The following is a 25,818-nucleotide window of genomic DNA, read 5'->3' as shown; positions in this document are numbered from 1 at the left end:
CGAAAAGAGCCCTGCCTCTAATGGTGTATCTGCATTCAGCTGGAAACAGACCTCATCATACTTTCTCACCTAAAGTCTTCTGATGACCTAGAGTGGGAAAGGTAAAGAGGATTAAGTTAAATAGTTCCTGGGTAGGAAGCTGAGTGAGGCTGACAGGGATAGACACCACAACTTTCTTTAGCTGAAACTATACGGTAAATCAGTCTCATACCAAACAACCAAAATGGTGGGATTAGATATACTCCACTAAATTAAAGTTTACCAATTGCTACAGAAGAAGCTTTAAAGTAACAGGTTTAGCATGTGAGAGTGAAAAGGTTAACTAGACCTTTTCCTTCACCGCATGTGAATCACCTTCAGTTAAGCTTTCTAGTCTATTATGTGGTAACGGATAAAGATAGAAATGTCGACTACAACTTTGGGCAACTTTGCTTCTGGTAAAAATGACTCCTGATGACTAAATTGTAACTGGACTGGATGCACTATTAATAATCTGATAAGAACCTCATGCCCCAGGCTTTCCTGAGTGTGGTGACTCAGGAAAGCAACATGTCCCTTATGGGGGACACGGAAGTTGTGCTGATGGAACTGTCAGAAGAGATCTTAGCTCCTTGAGGCCAGTGGGGGAACTCATCACGGTGCATGTGCTGGCTGCACCGTTACAAGGACTTCCACTGCTGCGGAACTGCCTGCTGGCGCCCCCTGGCAGCCTGCTGCTCCTGTTTAATCTCCCTTGGAGCGAACTGCCATGCATGGCCATGGTCATCTTGTGAGTTTGAATGTCTAAGCCTAAAAAGATCCCTGTCAGTCATAACCACAAATAACTTCAAATGCGTTAATTATGTAATTATATCCTGATTGTTCAGTTAAGTCAAAAAAGATCCTTTGTGTGAGTACAACAGTGTATAATTTCAAATGTATTAGTTTCATTTTCATAAGTATTGATTAGTTTTCATCCTACATTGAATGTATACTTACACTTAATTTTCTTTTTACACTAAAAATGAATAAAAATGAGTAAGTCATTGAAATTCTGTATTTAATTATCAAACAATGAAATTATCGCATCAATTTAATCATTATAACTAACTTAAATACAATAATATAAAATGACGTTGAAAACATTCTAATTCAAAATGAGAGAAAACAAAATTAACTAAAAGAAGTACTGTTGAATTCCAGGTGTTTCTGTGATGACACAAATTTTAGAATTTAATAAAATACTACATTTTTTTGTCAAAAAGGTTTTTAATTAGATTTTCCTTTTGAACTGCTTTTCATGTTTTAATGAGAACTTCTTCTAAAGAATCATTTTAATTACAGTTGCAAATTTCTTTTTAACACATTCAAGGTGTGCTATGTGCTGGAATCAAATACCTGAAGGAGCTGGCGTATTATGAATACAGCCAGGACAACAGTGAAGAGAGTCATGAACAAAAACATCACAGTCCACACAGAAAACATTTTGGCACACAGTGCAAACATAGACCTGCAGTGAAAAGAAGAAAAGTAAACTTCAACAGCAGTTTCCAAAAGTTAAGCAGAGCACAGCTAGAAGACACTCAAGTTGCTCTGCTTTCAGTTTTCTTATGTCAATTTTCCCCACCTGCTTTATTACTTCCAATGTACTATATATTTTCAAATCTAAGGCAATTTTATTTCCAAAAAAAAAATTCCTTAGAAATGAGGAAATAACTTTGTTTTTGAGCCCTTAAAGTCTCTTCTCTTATAGTATACTTTCAATTGTGTCATTTTAAGTAACTGGCAAAGACACATGAGCTTGAAATTAGTGCTAGTTTTTGAATGCTTAAAAGTTCATCTGACTCGTTGAATTAAAAAAGATAAGTACAACAATGTAACACACATTTAGTTATTCTTAGGGAATAAATGACCTCACAATTGCAAAACTTGTATTACCCTTTTAATTAAACCAGTCGAGAATATGGCATGCCCTGGTTGGTATGGCATGCCCTGGTTGGTATGGCATGCCCTGGTTGGTATGGCACAGAGGAGTGAGGGCCAGCCTCCAAACTAAAGAGTCTGTCAATTCGATTCCCAGTCAGGGCACATGCCTGGGTTGCAGGCTAGGTCCCCAGTAGGGGGCAAGCAAGAAGCAACCACACACTGATATTTCTCTCCCTCTCTTTCTCCCCCCAGCCCTAAAAGTAAATAAATAAAAATCTTTTAAAAGAAGAATATAGCAAAAGACATATATATATAAGACAATTTTTTAAAATCCCATTATTCTAGTAGTGTTAACTACTATGTTAGTATTAATTAGTATATAGTAATTAGTAGTATATAGTATATAGATACTAATGCTGGGGTAAAATTTCCAGAGCAGCATCATACACAGATTCAAAAATCATTAAATCTTGCCCTGGCTGGTGTGGCTCAGTGGATTGAGCGCAGGCCTGTGAGGCAAGGGGTTGCTGGTTCAATCCCTAGTCAGGGCGCATGCCTAGATTGCAGGCCAGGTCCCCAGTGGGGGACACATGAGAGGCAACCACACATTGATGTTTCTCTCCCTCTCTTTCTCCTTCCTGTCCCCTCTCTAAAAATAAATAAATATTTTTTTAAAAAATCATTAAATCTTAAACAGCATAGAAGTAAAGATGACATGTTTTTAAAAACTGTCAAACAGCTGGCCTGCAAAGCGCGAGGTCACATTCAATTTCCAGTCAGGGCACAAGCCTGGGTTGTGGGCCAGGTCCCTAGCTGGGGATGTGTGAGAGGCAACCAATCAATGTTTCTCTTGCAAACTGAGGTTTCTTTCCCTCTCTTTCTCCCTCCCTTCCCCTTAGATTTTAGAAATTTTTTAAATTAAAAAAAAAAAAACCTGTCAAATAATTTAAAAAGTAGCTCCAGTGAGGGTGAAACTACTGACATCAAAGAGGCATGTGAAACAATATAATTGTTTTATAAAATGTGAGTGCAGAATAAACAAACAGTCCTTCCCACTGATATTTTATATATTTTATAATGTATAGTTTTAAATATGGACATGTAACTAAATTAATAAAAAATTAAAACTAGACTATTATCTATCTTATTAGTGTCTTTATATAAGTTTAGACATTCAAACTGGCCCCCTTCAAAAATTTTAAAAATATTATCTCATTGACAAAATGAGGAAATAGCCTCTGGTCTGTGGCCGCCTAAAATGGTACCTTCACTTCAAAATGGGTTACGACAAAGCCTAAAGCACAATAATGAAAAAAACATTTAACACTTTAAAACTAAATGAAGTTTTAGCTTGCAAACTGAAGACAGTTTAAAGTACTAAAGTGTCTTTGTAGCGAAATTAGAATACAGAACTACAAAACAACTATTTAAACTATTGTGCAACCATTTTATCTCTGCCTGCTGTTATACTTCTGAGGAACAACCTGATACGAGTCTAGTCTTCAATAATTTACTGAAAACTTATACTACTATTTTGTCAATATTTCTTCTACAATATTTAATATTTAGAAGGAACATAAACTTACATGTTGGTCTTTCAATTCCCCCTGACATCCATAACAAAATCTGAAAAAGTTTAAGAATCATTTTGGTTAGAATTTACTCATTAAAATAGCACAGCAAAATCTCAGTCACAGTATCTTTTAATTAATAAGTAATTTTACTTACAGTTAATTTACACATGACTTTTAGGAGAAAGAGTTAAGGATACTGGTAATTTAAGAAAAGTCCAGAGACTTCTGCCAAGATGGAGGCATAGGTGGAAACACTGTGCCTTCTCCCACAACCAAGTTTGAATACAACAAAGGTTTGGAGAACAAAGACACAGCCAAAGAACAGAAAATTGAATTATACGGAACCGTTCAACCAGGACAGTAAGAGGGGCGGAGCCAGGGGCGGAGCCAGCAGCGGAGCAGGGTCGGGCAGAACAGATCCCCAGACCTAGGTGCACAAGTAGCCCAGACCCAGTTAGGGTATGGGGCAGACTGACAGTGGTCCCACATTCGCGCACAGTGAGACAGACCAAGCAGGCCCCAAGGGGCGAACCCAGTGGAGGGCTAATGGCGGTGGCACACTCGCGTGCAGTGGGACAAAAACGCTCGGGCCCCAGTGACGGTGGCAGCTGCGGCACCTGTGGCGGCAGCAGCGAGAGGCCACAGACTGAACCAACATTGCTCCTGTTTGACCCCACCCCCACATACAGCGTCACAACTCAGCCACCTGTGTTGCCCCACCCTAGTGAACACCTAAGGCTCTGCCCATCACAGGTAATAGGCCCAAACAGACCAAAAGATGGCGCAAGAAGAACTCAAAGCCCCAGAGCCCATAACTCTAAGCGACCAACAGATTGCCAGCCTCTCAGAAGCCCAATTTAAAACACTATTTATCAGGATGCTCACAGAATTGGTAGAGTACAGTCAAAAATTAGAGGAACATANAGAAAGCTGTGGAAAAGATGTTTCAAAGGAACCGAGGAAGAATGGATGAAGGAGAGTAGAAATATCTATCTAATTCAAACTGCCTAAAGAAAGACCTGGGAGAGTGATAAGGGGAAACCCCAGAATGACACATGTGTTGCATGTGAAGAACTGTCAGTCCAGTTTGGAGAAGGGTAGCAGCTTCAGGAGAGAGTCACCAGGAGGACAAAACCTGTGTAACTCCTGATGTAGTTGAACAGGTAAGAGGGTGTTTAGACTTCATAGGAAAGGTTGGGGCTGAGTTAATGGTAATTCCTTAGAAAACTAAGCTTGTGAATAACTATAATAATTAACTCTAGGGAAAAATGTTTTAAAAGAGAAGAAAAGTTGTATTACATGTCTCAGCTGAATATGTTTATATAGTCAAAATGAACTAAACATCCAATATTCTATCTAAAATTATTTAACTACATAGAATTGAGAATGCTATTAGTTATTGTGTACATGCTATTGATTCAAGAGAGTTGAAAGAGAATTAAATCCTCATCTTCTGTAGTAAGAGGTTCTTAGCTACTGCACTTAAAAAGACAGAGAGAGAGCACATAAGCATAGCTTACTATCAGACAGTTCAGTTTTGAAAATGTTTGCTCTGGGGAACAGGAAGTGAAGTGTGGGAGTAGGTAGTCAGGGAACTGTTATTTTTTGTAATAAGTTTTGAGAACTTTTGACTCCATTCCTTGAATATTAAAGCCTGTAGGCATCTATTATATGCAATAAATTAACTTCTCTCCAGTCCATCTAGACTTGTACCAGCTGTCTATTATCTTTGGGGGAGGTGAAAGATAGTCACTCAAATCATTTTCTGTAGGGTTTAATTCCCTCATATAATTCCAGTTGGGAGACCATGCTTGTGTTTAATCTTGATGAAATTAAAAAACTTTTTTTTGCCATTTTTAAAATACAGCATTAATTACTTAGATGGTTTGACACAGAACGGCTTTTCTACTCATTTTGATTTTGGAAGTACAATACAACTGAATACAAAAGAGGAACAAAAGGACCAAAACCAAACTAGTGATTTCAGCCCATGCACTATACAGGAAACAATAATAAATGTGTAGAGTTCATGTTTTTCTAAAGGGCACTTAAAAACTGCTGCAGTACGTTATGTACAAAACTGGTTTATGCCACATGAACAGAATCACAAGTTTGGTTTTGGTCCTTTTGTTCCTCTTTTGTATTCAGTTGTATTGTACTTCCAAAATCAAAATGAGTAGAAAAGCCGTTCTGTGTCAAACCATCTAAGTAATTAATGCTGTATTTTAAAAATGGCAAAAAAAAGTTTTTTAATTTCATCAAGATTAAACACAAGCATGGTCTCCCAACTGGAATTATATGAGGGAATTAAACCCTACAGAAAATGATTTGAGTGACTATCTTTCACCTCCCCCAAAGATAATAGACAGCTGGTACAAGTCTAGATGGACTGGAGAGAAGTTAATTTATTGCATATAATAGATGCCTACAGGCTTTAATATTCAAGGAATGGAGTCAAAAGTTCTCAAAACTTATTACAAAAAATAACAGTTCCCTGACTACCTACTCCCACACTTCACTTCCTGTTCCCCAGAGCAAACATTTTCAAAACTGAACTGTCTGATAGTAAGCTATGCTTATGTGCTCTCTCTCTGTCTTTTTAAGTGCAGTAGCTAAGAACCTCTTACTACAGAAGATGAGGATTTAATTCTCTTTCAACTCTCTTGAATCAATAGCATGTACACAATAACTAATAGCATTCTCAATTCTATGTAGTTAAATAATTTTAGATAGAATATTGGATGTTTAGTTCATTTTGACTATATAAACATATTCAGCTGAGACATGTAATACAACTTTTCTTCTCTTTTAAAACATTTTTCCCTAGAGTTAATTATTATAGTTATTCACAAGCTTAGTTTTCTAAGGAATTACCATTAACTCAGCCCCAACCTTTCCTATGAAGTCTAAACACCCTCTTACCTGTTCAACTACATCAGGAGTTACACAGGTTTTGTCCTCCTGGTGACTCTCTCCTGAAGCTGCTACCCTTCTCCAAACTGGACTGACAGTTCTTCACATGCAACACATGTGTCATTCTGGGGTTTCCCCTTATCACTCTCCCAGGTCTTTCTTTAGGCAGTTTGAATTAGATAGATATTTCTACTCTCCTTCATCCATTCTTCCTCGGTTCCTTTGAAACATCTTTTCCACAGCTTTCTCAGAAAGTCTCTTTTTGAGACAAGTCTGAAAACATCTTTATTCTACCTACATTTAATTTGTGTGTTAGCTGGGTGTAGAACTTAGGTTGGTAATAGTTTTTCATTCCAATTTTGAGAGAAATTGCTCCTTGTCAGGATTCAGCGTTACTGATGATAACCCAAACAATCTTAATTCCAGATTATGTGACCTAATTTTTCCTCTCCAGAGATGTTCAGGATTGGTATTTTGCTGCATATTCTGAAATGTCACAGTGATATACTTTAGTGAGGATCTGCTTTCCTTCAATAAGTCAGACACGTAACAGTCCCTTTCAACCCTTTAATAACAGAAAATGCCCTTGAACTATTTCTCTTCTACTCTTCATTTCATCTTTTCTTTATTCTTATATTATTCTAATATTAGACCTTCTGGATAAATCCTCCAGTTTTAGCAAATGCTAAAAAACAGGCCTTTTGGTTTTTATTTTCATTTTGGAGAGCTGATTTATTATAATATACTACCACTCTCACTGTAATATATACATATGTGGGCTTAGGGAAATCACCATATTTTGCCATGTATAATGTGCTCCTCTGTATAATGTGCACTCACGTTTTTGGCCCAAACTGTCAGGAAAAAAAAAACCCTTTCATTTTAATTTTTAAATTTATTTATATATTTATATTTAGATACTTGTTTTTCATATCATAAATAAATTTTAGCATTTATTTTTTAGCATGTTATGTTACAAGAAATTTTATGTAATAAATAATTACAAAATACAAGAACAGATACAAGGTATTTCAGATACTAACCATGTATAATGTGCATCCTTATTTTTCCCTCAAAAATTCGGGCAAGAAAGTACACAATATACATGGCAAAATGTGGTAATAGATCTGGAAATCCAGATCTATTTAATAAGTCATTTCAGTAATAACCAAGGCATTATACACCTCATTTTCTATATTAGAAATAATTTTGTCCAAGTTACTATAACTTTTTAAATGCAATAACAATGTTGAAATACTACCACTTATAACATGTAAATTAACCAAAAGCACATACCTTTTTCCATTATGTTCTTCTAGGGGAATTTCTTGAAAAGCATCCAAAGGAAATAAATGATGATAAGACCGTGCCAAATGGGGAGCAGACACCAAAGTAAGGCCTGACACAGAAAGCAGAGAGATGTATTTAATAGCCCAAACCTCATGAAGACAATAGCTGAAATGTCAAATGACATAACTTATGCTAAATAGTTTCAAGGTTTTTTTTTTAATTGCAGCTATTCATTTCTTAAGTTCACCTGTGGCCATAGAAGGAAATTCCAACATGGATAGTCTTACTTGTCACTAAGTGTGTGACCTCTTTTTGCCTATTTAGTCACTAATAAAATAAAGTTTTATAATTCTGCTAGTTTAATTCCTCATTCTTCTTATATACATTTACTTTATGAAGTTAAGAGCTGCAAAAATGTCTACCAGGTCTGCTGCATTTCCTTTAAAGAAAGAAATCAGGAAACTCTTAGGGAATATCAGGTTTATTCTTGGAAATGGAGTATTGGGCACTCAATTAAAAAAGGAATCTATTTCTCTTCTCACTTTAAACCCAGAAACATAGACAGGCAGAACTGAATACTTAAATCTATTTTAATAGCAATACAGGTAAGAAGTTATGAAAGACTGGTTTACTGAAAAATAAATAGTTGGTTTCTTACCACAGATTTTACATTCAACAGGAAGTTCACAATACTTTGCCCGACACTGTGGGCAGAAATAGCCTCCTAATGTAAGTCCTGGCTCAGTGTTGCTATCCAAATGCCTGTGGGGGGAAAGGTTACTTTGAAAACATAATATATAAAGATGTGAACAATTAGAGCAAAAGAAAGTATGCTACCTCAATTTTAAAATCATGGAGTTGTTTCGTAACTAACTTATGTTCATTTTAGTTGTTTTCATTATATGCATTTTTGTTTCGAATAGTTTCCATTAATGTCTTTGAATTCACTAATCTTTCCTTCTTCAGTGACTAATCTGCTGTTAAATTTTTCATCTTACACAATGTATTATTCATCTCTAGAAATCTGAATTGGGTCTTTTTTCTGTCTTCTCTCTCATCATGTTCGTCTTGTTCTCCTCTACTTTCCTGAACATATGGAGTTTATATATAATATTTATCTTAACCCTTTGTCTACCAATTCTACCAATTGTGTTATTTATGGATGTTTCCATTCTATGATTTTTCCCCCTTGTTATGGGTATTTTCTGACTTCTTTGCATACCTGGTAATTTTTGATTGGCTGCCAGACATTGTGCATTTTGCTTTGGGGTAGTGGACCTTTTTGTATTCACTTAAAACATTTTGAGGCTTTTTTTGGAATATACTTAAGTAACTTGGCAATAGTTGGATCTGTTCAAGACTTGCTTTTAAGCTTGAGAGGCTGCCCAGAGCAGCTGTTGGCCTAAGTTAATCTGGTTCCATCATTGGGCTCTATTCCATGCCTGCGTGTTAAGAGTTCTCTCCAAATTGACTGGTGGGGATGTAAACCACTCCTTGCTGCATGTGAGCCGTAGGGATTGTTCTGCCTGTTCTCCACTGGCTTCTGCCTGGCCCTGGCAGTTTGCTCACAGAAACGCGCTGATCAGCACTCAGCTAGCGACTCATGGGGAAGTGTCCGCAGATCTCAAGAGCTCTGTGTGCAGTTCTTTACTCTCCAGTTCTCTGCCCTACAAAATAATAACCATTTCAGCCTCCCCAAACTCTGAACTTACTTTCAACTGAGCAAAAACCTCCAGGCTCTGTGTAAGTTTTCCTTCTCTGTACTGCTGCCTAGAAATTCTCTATAAGCAGTAAACTGCAATCATTGGACCCACCTCATTGGTTTCCCTTCTTTCGGGGATCGTTATCTGCACTGCCGGCTTCCAGTCTCTGAAAACTGTTGCTTTATGTATTTTGTTTGGCTTTCTGACAGGAGGCAGAGGGTAAATCCAGTCCCTGTTACATCTTTATAGCTGGAGACAGTAGTCTTATTGTAATTTTTAACAATTACTTTCTTTAATTTAATTTTGTTTTATAATTATGTAAAATATAAAGCTCCAAAGTTAAGACAAGGTACATTCAGAAAACTCAGTGGTCTACCTCTCTGCCTTCCTTCACACACCGTGTAAGTAAACAATTTTTTAGCTTTCACTTTTGATTTCCATTACTATTTTTATTACTAATATAAGCAAGTATATCTACTCAAAATTTCTACCTTCTTCTTAGATGACTGACAGCATACTACACACTTTTCTCTCCCTTGTTTTACTTAGTAATGTAACCTAGAGATTACTTCGTAGGAGGATACAGAGGTTATCTTCACTCCTTTTCACAGCTATATAGAGGGTGACCTTTTTCAAAAGCCATTATACTTCAAGCCCATCTTTTTAATTCACATCTTAATAGAAAGAAACTAAAATATAAAAACATCATCACTGAGAGTTTCCATGCTTTTACTTACGCCATGCTGAAAGAGGGTTTTGCATCTTGATCAGATAGAGAAGCAACTGTATGCTGAGGAAATCCTTCACAGAAGAAAATGCATTACTTTCTTTTTCCAAGCAAATCACAAAATCCTAGGGCTGGGAATCTAAAAATGTTTCTTCTTTCTCCTGCCTTTTAGATATGTTTATTGTAGTATAGTCAAACTGACTATTCCAGGTTACAAGAAAAAGAGTGGAGGAAATGGAGAAAGATCTGTCCAGAAATACAGTCTCAGTATTTTCTAACTTAATAACAATGAATACATACTCCTTTTGAAAAGGAAAATGTTTGCAATTTTCAAATAGTTTCTGGCACAACAGAAGAATCTATTACATAATTTACTTTCACTTTATATATGTCTATGCTTAAAATTTTGGAATGCCCAAAAACTTGGTTTGTTTTTCATATGTATTTTTAAATTTGAAGTCTAAGAAAAACAGAAACCATAAACAAAAAGAGATTTTATTATATTAAAATATTAAATCTATCTATGTATCAAAACAAATAAAACATAAATAACCAACTAAAAAAATATTTGTCAGGTGACAAAAAATAGCTGATATTCTTAAATGTCTCTAACAAGTCAGTTTGAAGAATAAAGTATTATAAGATTAAATAACAACTTTAAAATGAACTAAGGAAGTGTATCAATAAAACAAAAGAGGTTAGCCAACATAATATCTAAAATGTACTGAGTATTTATGTCAAGCATTATTCTAAATGTATTAACTCAATCCTGGCAACACCCAAGACAGGTACTAATCTCATTTGACTGGTCAACTCTCATTTTAGAGCAGTTGACCAGTATATAAATGGCCCAAAACAAGACAGAAAAGCACTCCCTTTCAATGACAGTTAAAAAAAATGCATATTAAACAAGGAAATTTTTTTAAAGTTATGTTTCTTTCAATTATAAATGTAATATATGTTCATTATAAAATTACAGGAAAACAAAATTTTTTTGAAATGATGCAAAAGCCATCATTATCCCTCTTCTGAAAAAAATCACATTAAACTATTTGATATACCTTCCTGCAACCTTCTGTCCTTGCGGTTTGTATTACATAGCTTTGATCAAACAGTACAGAAAATTTTACAATTTTCAAAATTTGTTTTGAAATAAGAATCTTATTTGTTAAATTTCCTAATACAAGGATATCTCTATAAATGCAGTGTCTTTATACCTTTCATATCTTAATAATAAATAAAGGAAAGCCAAGCCCTGGCTGGTGTAGCTCAGTGGATTGAGCATGGGCCTGCGATCGTGGTTCGATTCCCAGTCAGGGCACATGCCTGGGTTGCAGGCCAGTTCCCGGCAGGGGACTCACGAGAAGCAACCATACATTGATATTTCTCTCCTTCTCTCCTTCCCTTCCCCTCTAAAGATAAATAAATAAAATATTTTTTAAATAAATAAATAAAAGAAAGCCAATAGTGTTCTCTAAGTGATAGGACTACAAATTGTTCTAATTTTCTTTTTACATCTCTGTAATTTTCTAAAATTGCTTCAACAGCACAATTTTCTCTTATTATAAAACACGTAAGTTTAAAAAAATCTTAAATGCTGCCCTGGCCAAGTGGCTCAGTTGGTGGGAGCACTGTCGTGTATACTGAAAGGCTGTGGGTTCAATTCCTGTTCAGAACACATACATAGGTTGCGGATTCAAACCCCAGTCAGGAAGTGTATGGTAGGCAACCGACTGATGCTTGTCTCTCACATCTGTTTCCCTCTCTTTTCCCCCTCTCTCTAAAATCAATAAAATATATCCTTGGGTCAGAATTTTTTAAAAATCTTAAATGTTAAAATAACTTGTGCAAATGAAAACAGAAGGTTTAGTTTGGGTCAAAATATATCTTTTCAAATGTCTATTTTTAAGTCACACAAAATAAACACTTACCCATTCGAATAAGTGAGCATTCAGAACTTGAGCTAGCAGGAGGAGGACTAACATGATGCATTAGCAATTCTTTGTAATGGCTTTCATCTAAAATAACATGGTATGTACCTAACAAGATGAAAAGCAAAAGAAAATAAAATCAGCTTCCCAGACATAAGAATGAATTAAATAATTTCTAAGTAATTCTGTAAAATTTTGCTACCTGATAAAATACATCTTCAAAATAAGTATTTAAATTAAATTATAATTTTTCAAAAACCTTAAATAATACCTTTAAATTGACCTCTCAAGAAATAACTATGATTACAATTTTATTAAAATCAAGTTAAAAGATCTTAACAAAGTATTACATTTAGTGAAATTTCTAGCTTTCCAAGAGTTATACTGCTTTTTCTGACCACTAACATAGCTTCTGAAAATTCCCTGCATTTTGATATGATATCAACAGAATCACTGATATATTTAAGATGATTACCCATATTTTGGATTTCAGGATATGAGCTGATTTAAGCTGAGTAGTTTAAAAACAGATTAAAACATCCTACTTTAATTAACAAATTGTTACTTCTTACATAATAATTGTGAGTAAATATTAAAGAACTCAGATAAATACCACCAGTCTCACGAGCAAGCACAGTGCAAACCCGAACCTCTGCAGACAATCCAATAACAGACACTCTAATTTTAGTTGCCTTCAGGGTCTTCATAAAATCCAAGTGAATGGACGGTTTTGGGAGGGAAAAAGCATTGAACAATTAACGTTTTTGAAAAATGAAGAGAATGCTCTGAAAACTAGTTATGAATTTACTACAGAATTTTCTTTGAAGTTGTAACTTTGGTTTGTTTAAAATTAATGGCCTACCTTAATTAGGTCATAGATATTAGATGGATCGCAAGTTGTGAGGCTGCTAAAGATGATTAGGACTTCTCTACTTGTATGTCCAGGCATGTGCCTGAAGAAAGATAAAATGCACTCCAATTAGGTATAACAAATCACACTAATAAAAAGTTTACCAAAAAGGATAGTGTACATGGTTCATTCATTTAGACTCCAGAATATCTCACCTGTTTCAACATTACAAAGGAGTGGGTAGAAATCTCTTTTAAATTCTGGGGACAGAGTGATAAACAAGACTGACAAAAAAAAAAAAAAAGACTGACAAAAAGTCCTAACATCATGAAGCTTTCATTCTAGTAGATTTGTTTCATACAAAATCTAAAAGGTACATTAGAAAGTATGACAATAGCATATGGATCAACTTTAAGATGTATACATGTGGCGTAACAACAGTAATGTACTTCTTTCTTATTTAAAGTCTATAATTTAACCTCATGGTGATTCAGAGTCATAATAATAATAATAAACATTTATTTTTGTGTACCATTTAATTAAATGATGGCTTATTGGATTTTAAGATGTGATAAGCAGTTATCCCCTTTGCTAACTGGAGATTTCTACACTTTTAGAAGCAATTTTATCAGTTATTTATAGCACTCTTGGTTATATCTTCATTGGTAGGCTCTCAGCTTTTACTTGTGGATGCTGCCATTGTGCCTACTTTTATTAGGTGTCTTACCTACTTATCATCTACTTCTAAACTAGAAAAATATCTATTATGTGGAAGTATAAAAATCTGAGTCAGGATAGACTAGCCATGGACAAAATATATAAGCTTTAACTATGTTGAATACTTCCTATCAGGTCTAAGTTATATTGCACATAGCTGAACTCGTTGGAAAAGAGTGCTATTAATTTACAGATTACAAAATAAGCTAATAAAAGTCAATAAATGTACAACAAACTCAAAATTACTACACACAATGAATTCCATATACAATCAACTGTCAATAAGTATTTTTTCATTAATGTATTTCTTTTGTTCTACTAATATTAGTACAATATTATGTTCTCTTAAAACTATTAAGAATATACCTCACCAATTAAAACATAAAATAAAAATTACTAACACAACAGTAAACATCATAAATGACATTACATATTTGTTTCAATAATGACTTCATTATAGCTGGGTTTATAGAGACACATATTAGCATACTACCATTTCAACTTAACTCATTCCAAAAAGTTTGAAATCAATTACATATAATAAATGTAAAACACTAACTTTAGAGTTTGCATAGCCAGGTTTAAAGAGTTATAAAGAGATGGCTCTCCATGGCAGGTCATATCTACAGCTTTCTTCAAAGATGTTATGTGTTTTCTCGGGTTTCCTAAAATAGAAATGGAATAATTTACTTTTATTTATTTATTTAATTTATTTTTACATTTTTTAAATTACAGTTAACATTCAATATTATTTTGTATTACTTTCAGGTGTACAGCATAGTGGTTAGACAATCATATACTTTACAAAGTGTCTCGCCCATTAATTTACTTTTAATAAAACTCTATATATACATTGTGGAAATTTGTATCTCTCCAAAAATTTACATATTTATGTTAAAGAACAGAATTCTTTCAATTTATGTTTTCAGCAACTTGCACTTTTGACAGAGATGTTTGTTATAATGTTTCACTTCATATTTAAAAAAATAATACAGCAAGTCCTGACTTAACATTGTGATAGGTTCTGCGACTTCAAGCAAAACAATGTAAAATGAGACCAAGACCAATTTTACCAGAGACTAACTGATATAAACAAGAGTTAAGTTCCTACAGCATCTCATCAATGTTATAACAAAATGATGCTGAACTTGATGTTATACAAGGACCTGCTGTACAAATCATCTCTTTTTATCTATTAATACACATTTTAAATAACATTAACCTAGAGTGCATAACTTTTTACTTTTAATATTTCCTTATTTCATCATTTTTAAGACTGATGTATATGTCCCCATTTTAACCTCTCTGAAACCACGGCGTGTCTTACCATCACTGGCAGCCTCACGGCACCTGTGACACAGCTGTCACTGACTGCTCCAATGGGAACTGATGAATGGCTATGGGGGTGCTTTTGTTTCAGCTGCATTATGGACATTGTTTGTGCTTTTCATGTTAAGTTTAACTGTGATTTAAAGTGTTTTTAGAAAAGTTATTAATACAAAAGTTTAAATCTTTATGTAGACAGGCACAGAACAGAGCAATCAGGTATAAATCTGTTATAAGAGAAGCAAAAATTCGCAGATAGAAAAATGCCTGCAATTCTGTATTTTTCTTTAGTGAAAAACCCAAGAGCTTTATAAAACCTAAGAAAGGAGGGTTTCCACAAATAAACAAAGCTGTGTTATCTTCTATTATGGAAATAATATCTCAAAAGGGTAACACCTGAAAAGATTCTCTATCTCAAGTTAAGCAATACAAACAAAGGGAGGAGAAAATGCCAAATTCTTTAAAACAGTTGACAAACACATTGACTCACCAAGAAGCTAGTGTGAACAAGTCACATACCATGTTTCCTTCTTGATGGGTCATAAATTAAGGGTATCTCATAAAAGAGAATCTGAGAGTCAGTGAAATATGGTATTCTTCAGCCCTTGCTGGGTAGCTCAGTTGATTAGAGCATTGTCCTGATACACCACAATTGTGGGTTCAATTCCCAGTTAGAACACATACAAGAATCAACCAAGAAATGCATAAATAAGTGGAACAACAAATCACATTTCTCTCTCTCAAATCAATTTTTTAAAAATTAGATTCTTCAAATATTTTTCTATTTCAACACTGTCTCCATATTACTGTAATTAACAATAATTAAAATATCATTACATTGATTTTATTGGCCCTGGCTGGTGTAGCTCAGTGGATTGAGAACCACTGAGAACCACATGATCGCAGTTCGATTCCCAGTCAGGGCACATGCCTGGGTTGCAGGCCAGTCCCCAGCAGGGGACTCACAAGAAGCAACCATACATTGATATTTCTCTCCTTCTCTCCTTCCCTTCCCCTCTAAAGATAAATAAATAAAATCTTAAAAAAAGAAAGAAAGAAATTGATTTTATTGTATAGTACAATTCATCAACCTACCTACCTACTGATTTAAGTTATTTCCAGGGGGGAAAGGTTTTCAGGAACTACTATAAAGGACACATGGACAAAACCAAGGGGGAGGGTGGAAGCAAGGGAGAGATGTGGGTTCGGCTGGGGTGGGGGGAAAATGTAGACAACTGTAGTTGAACAACAATAAAATAATTTTAAAAATTATTTCCAATTTGCCACTCTTACATGTACTGTTAAAAAAAGAGTATATCTGGGGGGAGGGGTAAATGCAGAGAACTGTAATTGAACAACAATAAAATAATTTTTTTAAAAATTTAAAAATAGTATATTTGTTGAGTTAGGTTTTTTCTTCTTTCATAACATTTTCTAAGTATTTTATAGGAATAACCATCTTTATGGCTCCTCCCAACCAAATGTTCAACCAATTAACCAGGCTATCACTGTAAGTACTAGTTTCTCCATGGTTGAGGAAGCACCATATTCCTTTTGAAGCTTTACTTTGCTAACTTAAAATATATAAAACAATAAAATATTGTTGAGTGGTTTATTTGTTTCTGATCACTTGTTTGGCTAACCTGTCTTTAGCTTAGTTTTTTTTATGCTGGTATGAATTATGTCTTCTTTGGCCATTCATCTACTTGTAGCTTCTTGGTGTTATTTATCTGAACATATTTTAATTTATGTGCTGCTGAAGTGAGCACAGGGTAAGTTGAGGTTTTTTAAAAAAGACTTAATAGATTCCGTTTTTTTAAAGAAGTTTCAGGTTCACAGCAAAACTGGGCATAAAGTACAAAGAGTTCTCATATACCCTCTGCCCCTGCGACACACAGTCTCCCCTACTATCAATTGTCAAAAATGTGAGTTACAACTGATGAACCTGCACTGACACATCATTATCACCTGAAGTCCACTGTTCACAGAAGGGCTCACCTTTGGCCTCACCTTATTAGATTTGTACCTTCAATGAAGAGAATTAAGTTTTAGAATGCTAACCATTTGCCATATTTAATATATATTCCAAGTATTTATTCTTGGAATCATAAAATCTTAGAAATAAAAAGTATCTCGCTAAGTTCAAATTCCTCATTTCATCAGTGAGAAGCAAATCTAATAAGGTAAATGATCTGCCCAGAGACACACACCTACCCAACTGCAGGACCAGCACTCAAACCTCCATCTTCTGGCTCTCTCTACCCACTTCTCTTCCTAGCAAAAGATACAAATATTTCTTTCATCTCCCATTGTATTGTATGAGAAATAAAACATACTACACTACCATCAGTGAGGTTTAGAGCAGTGACTCCAATCGGGGGGTGGGGAGGTGCCTTCCAGAATTCCATCACAATCTCTAGAGAATTTTTCATCTCTATGTGCATGACTTCCTTGGCACACATGGAAAACTGTTCTTAATCTAGGGGAAGAGGCAGGAGGGATGGCCCTCCATCCCCTCCCTGGGAGAACCACCCTTTCTCCACTGTATAATAATCCAGCCTAGACCATGTGATTCTGATGAAGCCCACCCTGCTTTCATCCTGCTCCAGGCACAGACATGTAACCCAGGCCTACCAACCAAATACTTCATTCCCTTGGCCACACTGACTGTTTGTGGGTAGGCAGGCAATAATAAGTAAGGTCAATAAGAGACCTCTCTGGGACTTGTGCTAAAGTTACAGGCTACAAAAGTCATATAGACTTGAGGTATTAATAGGCATCTTTTCCGCTCACAGAAAACCTATCAGAGAATGAAGCCAGACAGAGGTAGGACCCCTGGAAATAACTATATATGAAATCAGCCTATCTTAGAACATGAGTAAATAGTTTCCCTTTTGTGCCTAAGCTAGTTTGAAATTTTTCTGATTACTTGCCACTAAGTTTGCTGGATCACTCCAGGCTAACATACATCTCACTCCTCACTGCCACAAGGGAAAACTATTAATGATAAAAGTATGTCATTATCTTTATTTGTACTAGTGAGGAAGAACGGTTGAGAATGACATTTAAGAAAAAGTATTTCACAGAAAATAAAATAGAACTAGTGATGTAAATTTGTAATAACACATAAGAAAACAAATAAAACCTGCCATTATCTATTAAAAGACTAAAATTCAGTTAGACATGCCATGAAAACAAACAAACTGAATCATTAACAATTTAAAAAATTTTAATTTATTGACAAGAGAGAGAGGGCAACATGAACTTATTGTTCCACTTATTTCTGCATTCTTTGGTTGATTCTTGTGTGTGCCCCAACCAGGGATGGAATCCACAACCTTGGCATATCAGGAGGATGTTCTAACTGAGCTACCTGGCCAGGACTACCATTAACTTTTTATATTCTTTGCTCTTTAAATTAGAGATTTAATGTGTAAAAAACTAATTTTAAAATGAAGTGGATTTTCTGAATGGTTACAATAATTTTATTACTTTTGAGATGTATATATTTTAAATAATTTACTTTCATTGAAATACTACTTACCACTATGTAGAACTCAATTTAAAACACTTCATTTTAGATTCCGAGTTCAATACTAGGTTTACTAGAGAACATACAGGAAGGCCTAATTGTACTTATGAGGCAAACTTATGAACAGGGTTACAAGGCTGGGCCGATAAAGCCGAGCCCTGGAGCCCTGTAAAGGTGACTGATGCGTACCTGACAATTCTGTCAGTTTTTCGGCTCTTTTACTCTTTGTCACAATAATTCCAATCTAAAAATAAAATAAAATAATGATTATTCATTTAAAAAGTTATTTCTTCTTGAAAAGAATATACATTAATATAAATTAGTAGTTATAAAAGAAATAGGTAACATCTGAGAAACTTTTTCTCATGATGCTGTTGACATAAATTCAGCTGAGTTCAATATACATAATTTAACTTTTAGAGTTACTTGCTTTTCATTGACAAGTGTACCAAAAACTGGTACATAATCTGAATCACTTAGTTCATAGAACAGATGCCCAATGTTTTAAAAATAAATTATACTTGGCAGTAATCTCAGGAATCTAATCTTGAATTTCATTCCTTATACATACCTGACTAATAGGATTTTGATCAAAATACTCCTCTACAAAGTATTCCAACAACTGTTCAAATAAAACAAAAAGAAAATACTAGGTAAGAGCAAAGTAACAACTACAGAAGAACATATTTGGAGAGACTTACTTACCAAGCATGATTTTTAAGTTTATAGATTTTCAAAAAATGTTCAGTAGTAAAAAATATTAAACAAATAATGATAGAATTTTAAATATGAAATAAATAAAAATTAAAATATTACACCTGAATTTGAAATGGTTAAGTGATATGACGGGTTTAAGCTAGGCCTTAGAAGATGGAACCCTGGATGTGTGAGACAGAGCCATCTAAACGAGGACAAGGTCCAATGAAGACAGAAAAGGAGAAGGAGCAGAACTGGGGATGAGTTTTGATAAGTCAGGGATAATCCGAATGTATTTATAAACTGAGGAGACGGACTCAAGTAACTGAAAGGAGGAAAAAGATTCAGTGAAGAAAAGGAAGAACAAAACAAGATCCTGACTTAGGGTAGGAGGGTAGAAATTAAGAGCATAACACAGCAGTCCCCCTCCGTATTGTGGGGGATACCTTCCAAGACCCCCACAGATGCCTGAAGCTGCAATAGTTCCTTTCTATAAATACATACCTATAAAAAATGTAACTTATAAGTTAGGCACATAAGAAAATAATAAAAATAACAATAAAATAGAGAATTATAATATACTATAATAAAAGTTATGTGAATGTGGTCTCTCCTTGTCTCTCTCTCGAAACATCTTACTGTACCGCACACACAGAGTGGGTGCACTGGACAAAGGGATGATTCGTGTTGGTGTGGGACATGGCAGGACAGAGCAAAACACTATAAGATATCACACTGCTTGAAACGACATGCAATTTAAAACTTAGGAACCGTTTATCTCTTGCATGTTCTACCTAGTATTTTCAGACCGTGGTCGACCAGGGGTAACTGAGTCTTGAGGCTAAGGGGACTACTGTAATCTGCTATTTTTGTGAATCATTACCCTAAATAGTCTGGTAGCACTTCTACTTATAGTTTATATTAACTCAAACTTTTAAAAAAGCCTATATCTTTTTAAAAATGTTCTTTTACCTTTAAACTACATGTCAGTCTATTTGGCTTTAAATCTTGGTCTTCCATTGTTCTTGATCCATCTACTACCACATAAAGATGGCGCATCTACAAAAAAGAAATGCAGAGGACGACAATTTTCAAACACATTTTTGACCAAGAAGTAAAAACAGCATTTGGTATTCAAACAGTCTATACATATATTTTTAATACATTATTTTAAAAGGTTTGTTTCACTATTGTTTATTCTTTAAACCAAAATGCTTCTTGACCCCAAAAAGTTCTGTACCAGTAAAGAAAAAAAAATAACATACCATTCCAAGTCGAACTTGTCCATGGTGCTCAAATACTCTGTTAAAATTATGCAAACATTTTAATGAACTACCATATACTACTCACCGAAAAAATCATTATACTTGTTATCTTTTTAGTGAAGCAAACTATTAACTTAAGGAATCCACATTATTATAGTCACTTTAGTTAGTCCCTGAAGACCCATTTCCCTGCTGAGGCACTAGGTTCCTGTTCCTGCCTTATATTCAGGTTACAAGTCCATTTCCTTGAAACACTACTTAAGTTAAGTACTGAGGGGTGGGTACAGGTGGACAGAAAGGCTTAAAGGAATATATTTTACCTTTTTAACACAGTCACAAAAAGTTCACATACCTTTTTCTCTTTGCTTTGAAGAGAATGTCTTCAATTGTAGCTTTAAGTGATCCTGATTCATCTTCTTTAAGAATCTCCCTGTAAGCAGTAACTAGTTATTTAAAAAGATAAGCTAAAATTTATCAACCCAAGAGAAATGAAAACATATGTCCACATAAAGATTTGCACGTAAATATTCACTGGTGCATTATTCTTTTTTCTTTTTTTAAAGATTTTATTTATTTATTTTTAGAGAGGGGAAAGGAGGTAGAGAAACATCAATGTGTGGTTGCCTCTCAGGCGCCCCCTACTGGAGACATGGCCCCCAACCCAGGTATGTGCCCTGACTGGAAATCAAACCAGTGACTCTGGCTCGCAGGCCAGCACTCAATCTACTGAACCACACACACCAGGGCCATTGATGCATTATTCTTCACCACCAAAAATTGTAAACAATCTAAATGTCCATCAGCTGATGAATGGATGAATAATAATATGGTATAACCAATATAATAAAATACTATATTCACCAAAGAAAAGAATGAATTACTGATATATGCTACATGGATGAAATTTTAAAATAGCATGGTTTTTTTAAAAAATTATTTTACAGAGTAGGGGGAGGGGGGGAGAGAGAGAGGAAGAGAGAGAGAGACAACATCAGTTTGTTGTCCCACGTATCTACGCACTCATTGGTTGCTTTTTGTATGTACACTGACCAGAGATCAGACCTGCAGCGCTGACATATCATAACAATGCTCTAACTAACTGAGCTACCTGCCAGGGTGAAAACAGCGTGTTAAGTGAAAGAAGCCAAATTCAACTGACCATATATGATACGATTACATTTACATGAAATGTCCAGAAAGGACAAATCTATAGAGACAGAAAGTGGATTAGTGGTTGCCTAGGGCTAGAAGTATAAACTGAGTTTATTGTAAGCGAGCATGAGGGATCTCACTGTGGTGGTCAAAATGTTCTAAGCCCTGGTGGGGTATCTCGGCTGCTTGGAGCATTGGCTCTACATGCCAAGGTTGCGGTTCCATCCCCCGTCAGGGCACATACAAGAAACAACTAATGACATATAGACACAGAGATCAATGAACAAAACAGAGAGCCCAGAAATGAAGCCACAACTTTATAGCCAATTAATATTTGACAGAGGAAGCAAGCACATACATGGGCTAAAGACAGTTTATTCAATAAATGGTATGGAAAACTGGACAGATGCACGCAGAAAAATGAAACTAGACCACCTTCTTATGCCACACACAAGAATAAATTCAAAATAGATTAAGAACTTAAATTTAGACCTGACACAATAAAAATCCTAGGAGAAAACACTAGCAGTAAAATCTGGGGCATTGCTGGAAGCAATATTTTATCTGCTATATCACCTCAGGCAAGGGAAGCAAAAGAAAAAACAACCAATAAATGCATAAATGGGTGGAGCAACAAATCAATGTTTCTCTCTCTCTCTCAAAATCAATTAAAAAAATTTAGTGTTCTAAAACTAATTTATGGTGATGAATGCCCAACTGAACAAATTTCTAAAAATCACTGAATTATACACTAGAAACAGGTGAATTTTAACATTTGTAAAATACACTTCAATAAAGTTGCAAAAAATGTCTGAAAGAGGAGAGACTGTAATAATGTTCTACTCACCATGTTCTTTCATAACCTCCTTCCCATCGCTTAGTTCTTTCAGGTTCTTCATCCATTTTTTTCTTAAATGTATTATATTAGTCAATATTCTATAAGAATCATTAATTTATTAATCTCCTAAAGATTTTTGTCACCAAATGCCTACAATTAAATCTGAAAAGAGGGGGAAGTAAACATACAAAGTAAAAAAAAGTTAGAATGTAACGTCATCTTATAGTCTTGAAATTCATTCACTAATTGTTGTTAGGTGAAATACTTTACAAAATCTTCATGGAATTTTTCCTATCCCCAAGAGAGGACACAAATATTTACACACAAATCTGACACCAACAGAAGTAACTCCTGATAATCTCTTTAAAAACAAAAATGCATTACAGATGTGTCATGGGACAGGACCACAGATTATGAAAAGGGGATATGGATGTAGATAAAACAAGATGGGGCAGGGACAAAGAAGAAAAAATTGGGACAACCGTAATACAATAAACAATAAAAATTTTTATTTTTTAAAAATGTATTTATTTGCTTTAAGCGAGAGTGGAAGGGAGAAAAGGAGGGAGAGAAACATCAATGTGTGAGAGACACATCGATGAGCTGCCTCTTGGCCTGCACCCCGGCACGTCCCCTGACTGGGAACGGAACTGGCCACCTTTTGGTTCACAGGCTGGGGCTCAATCCACTGAACCACACCAGCCAGGGCTAAAAAAATTTTTTAAGATTAGCTCCAACTGATGAATATTATAGCTGAGTGATGGATATATGGTAACTCATTGTACTACCTCTCCACCTTTGTGTATGTATGAATAGTCTTATAATCAAGTTTTTAAATGAAATGTATTATTTATAAATGATAAATACTTATGGTTCATAATTCAAAAAATGACAATATTAACCTACACTAATCTCAACCATTAAAAGAACAAGTAAAGAAATACTTAATAATTCAATAACTGACAATTTCAATAAATAGGACAATTTCAAAATAGGCTTCATCTGGATGACAGGATTAAGTATGATTTGTTTTTTACTTTATTCTTTTCTGTATTTTCATATTTTTAATACGAACATGTATTTCTTTAATAATCATGGTTAAAATAGGTAGTCGGGGGAACCTATTAACCATAACCAAGTAATAACCACCCCATCACAGCCCCACCTCCACACTGTTCAATGGACTCTGCCTCCCTACCCCGCACTCTCATCCTCAGCTTCCTTTGTTCCTAAGTGAAGGTTCAAAGGAATCCTAAGTGCCAAGACATTAAGGACAAAATAAATTCCATCACTGGCAGGGTTAAAGATTAATCTTTTTTTATTGTTGTTCAGGTACAGTTGTTTCCATTTTCACCCCACCACACAAGATTAATCTTTATGACAAGGCCCATAACCAAGACCTTACCCTCCATTTATAATATTGTTGCTATAAAGTATATACAGGGTCCAGCAGAAGTAATACCTGCTTGAGTGTGGTTGGTAGGGTAATAAAATGGGTGTAATAATTTATAGTATTAATTTGAATATTTCACCTGTCATATGGTGTGCTTGAGTGCAATATTATGTTCCAGAATTACATGCTCATGATTTTGCAATAAGAGATTTTGTAAATAAAAAGGGATATTGTTTGTGCTGGACACTGTATTTAAAAATTTAAAGAACTGAGCTATAAATGGACTTCTGGAATTAAAGTTATTGACAGGTTGGACTGTTTTTATGGCATCACTGTTTTCTGTGGCACCTGCTATAAGTGGATCACCGGATTTCCTGAAACAAGGAACAATTTGCTTGTTTCAGGAAATGGTAATCCACTTTAACATCCTGAAATGGAGAAATGACTTATTCTTACTTCCATGCTATTTCAATAGCTAACTATGTTGATACCTTGCAGGTTTAATGATGTAACTGTATACTGTAACATAGTATACAGTACCTGAATTAAACATTTTGATCCTCCATGCAAGTGTTTTCAATGTTTTTAAACTCAAATTCTCTAATAAATACCTACTGCCATCCATCGTATGAACCTATTTTATTTCTAGTTTATTACTTTGAATTCCCGGGAAGATCAGGAACAAAGTGAGAATAAGGACAAACTGCAAGAGGGAACAGTGCTGGCTCACTGCCCAGAAGTACCGTTTAATCAGACCTGCCTGCAATGGGACGCTGCAGGGAGAGGACAGGACAGGTAGTAAACTCCCTATAACTGCAGACGTTCAATGGGAAATTGGGTTTTTACGGTGCATGTTGTTAATGGAGAAGGGGATTTTGTATCCTAACGAAAGATGTACTTGGTGACTTCTTAGGTCAGTCATCTCCTGTGACTTCCCAATATTCCATCTTGAAACATCACTGATCTGTTTCCTGGGAATCCAACCCCAGAGAAGCCACTTCCCCCGGGTTAAGCCTATTAGTGTGATTCCTGTCACAGGAGCTCAGAACCCTACCTGCAAGCAAATGAGGTCTGCAACCAAACATCCAAGGTATGAAGCTTTTCCTCACTCTTTGTCCTAGAAAGCGCTGTGAGACAGGCAAAGGGAGATTACTGCCCCGATGTTCAGGTGTGAAACTCGAGGCTCAAAGGCAGGTAACTCTCTCGAGGCCACATGGCTGGAGGCAGGTCACAAACTCGAACCCAGGATCTCAATTCTCAAAGCTCGCGTTTTGCCTTTAGTACTTTCCCCAGAGGTGCAGCCCCAGCTGCCTCCACGTAGCCCCCCGTCAGAAATTGCCCTCCTCTTCCACACGCTCCCTCACATCCTCATTCCCTAAGGCACTGGTCAGGGCCATTCAGCCTCCGCCCGAGAGAGTAAAGCGCCTTCTCTGCAGCCGTGCTACCCAGACGGGCAATCCCCGCCTCCGATCAGCTCCGGGTTCCACCCGCGGACTCACCAGTCTCGCCGGCCGCCGCTTTGCCCGGAAGCCGCTTTGCCCGGAAGCTCCGCCCAAGCTGCTCAAGGGCGCCTTCAAAGGCCTTCCCCCACGCCCGGAGACCACGCAGAAACGTTCCAACTGCCTCAAGTGAAGGTAGTCGTAGCTGGGCATCCCCTGAGCTGAAGTAGAGTGCAGGGAGGCGCCTCTTCTTTACCTTCCAGCCAACCGAGAGGCGGAAAAAGCGGGCGTCATTCGGACTTGAAGGGTCGGAAGGGTAATGTGGACCCGACGACTGAGGAACATGACTTTGTTTTATTTCTAAAAGGTTGGCAGAGAGAACTCGCACCGCTACAACAGCAGCAGCTAAACTAGAACCTTCCTATGCAACAATTTTCTTGGATGCTTCTGCTGTTAATGTACCAAATATTTTATTGAACGTCTGCTTTGGGCCCGATACAGTTCTAAGCACTGAGGAAATGCAATGAAAAACGAACCAATATTCTTGGCCTCGTGGTTTCCTTCTAC

At 35.8% G+C, this 25,818-nt stretch overlaps 1 protein-coding gene across 7 annotated transcripts in view; it reads right to left on the bottom strand.

Annotated features, from left to right (window-relative positions):
• GTF2H2 (general transcription factor IIH subunit 2) overlaps positions 1 to 25,417 on the bottom strand; it is a 39,054-nt gene extending 13,637 nt beyond the window's left edge. Inside the window, exons 1-16 of one of the 7 annotated variants that reach the window (XM_037032440.1) lie at positions 25,312 to 25,417; positions 22,429 to 22,517; positions 20,782 to 20,859; positions 20,430 to 20,466; positions 20,137 to 20,223; positions 19,040 to 19,090; positions 18,658 to 18,712; positions 14,170 to 14,275; positions 12,906 to 12,996; positions 12,657 to 12,744; positions 12,044 to 12,151; positions 10,123 to 10,186; positions 8,341 to 8,444; positions 7,689 to 7,791; positions 3,492 to 3,531; positions 1,378 to 1,489 (exon numbers count right to left, since the gene is read on the bottom strand). In XM_037032440.1, the coding sequence (XP_036888335.1) occupies positions 1,378 to 1,489; positions 3,492 to 3,531; positions 7,689 to 7,791; positions 8,341 to 8,444; positions 10,123 to 10,186; positions 12,044 to 12,151; positions 12,657 to 12,744; positions 12,906 to 12,996; positions 14,170 to 14,275; positions 18,658 to 18,712; positions 19,040 to 19,090; positions 20,137 to 20,223; positions 20,430 to 20,466; positions 20,782 to 20,859; positions 22,429 to 22,484 (1,180 nt within the window). In that variant the 5' untranslated portion in view covers positions 22,485 to 22,517; positions 25,312 to 25,417. The other 6 variants (XM_037032436.1, XM_037032439.1, XM_037032437.1 and 3 more) reach the window with 6 other exon arrangements.
• Between the last annotated feature and the right edge of the window lie 401 nt (positions 25,418 to 25,818).

This window comes from Sturnira hondurensis, unplaced genomic scaffold (assembly GCF_014824575.4).
Source record: "Sturnira hondurensis isolate 20B ecotype Veracruz unplaced genomic scaffold, ASM1482457v3 Scaffold0021354, whole genome shotgun sequence".
In the NCBI taxonomy this organism is placed as follows: domain Eukaryota; kingdom Metazoa; phylum Chordata; class Mammalia; order Chiroptera; family Phyllostomidae; genus Sturnira; species Sturnira hondurensis.
This window is presented reverse-complemented; position numbering and strand designations above follow the sequence as displayed.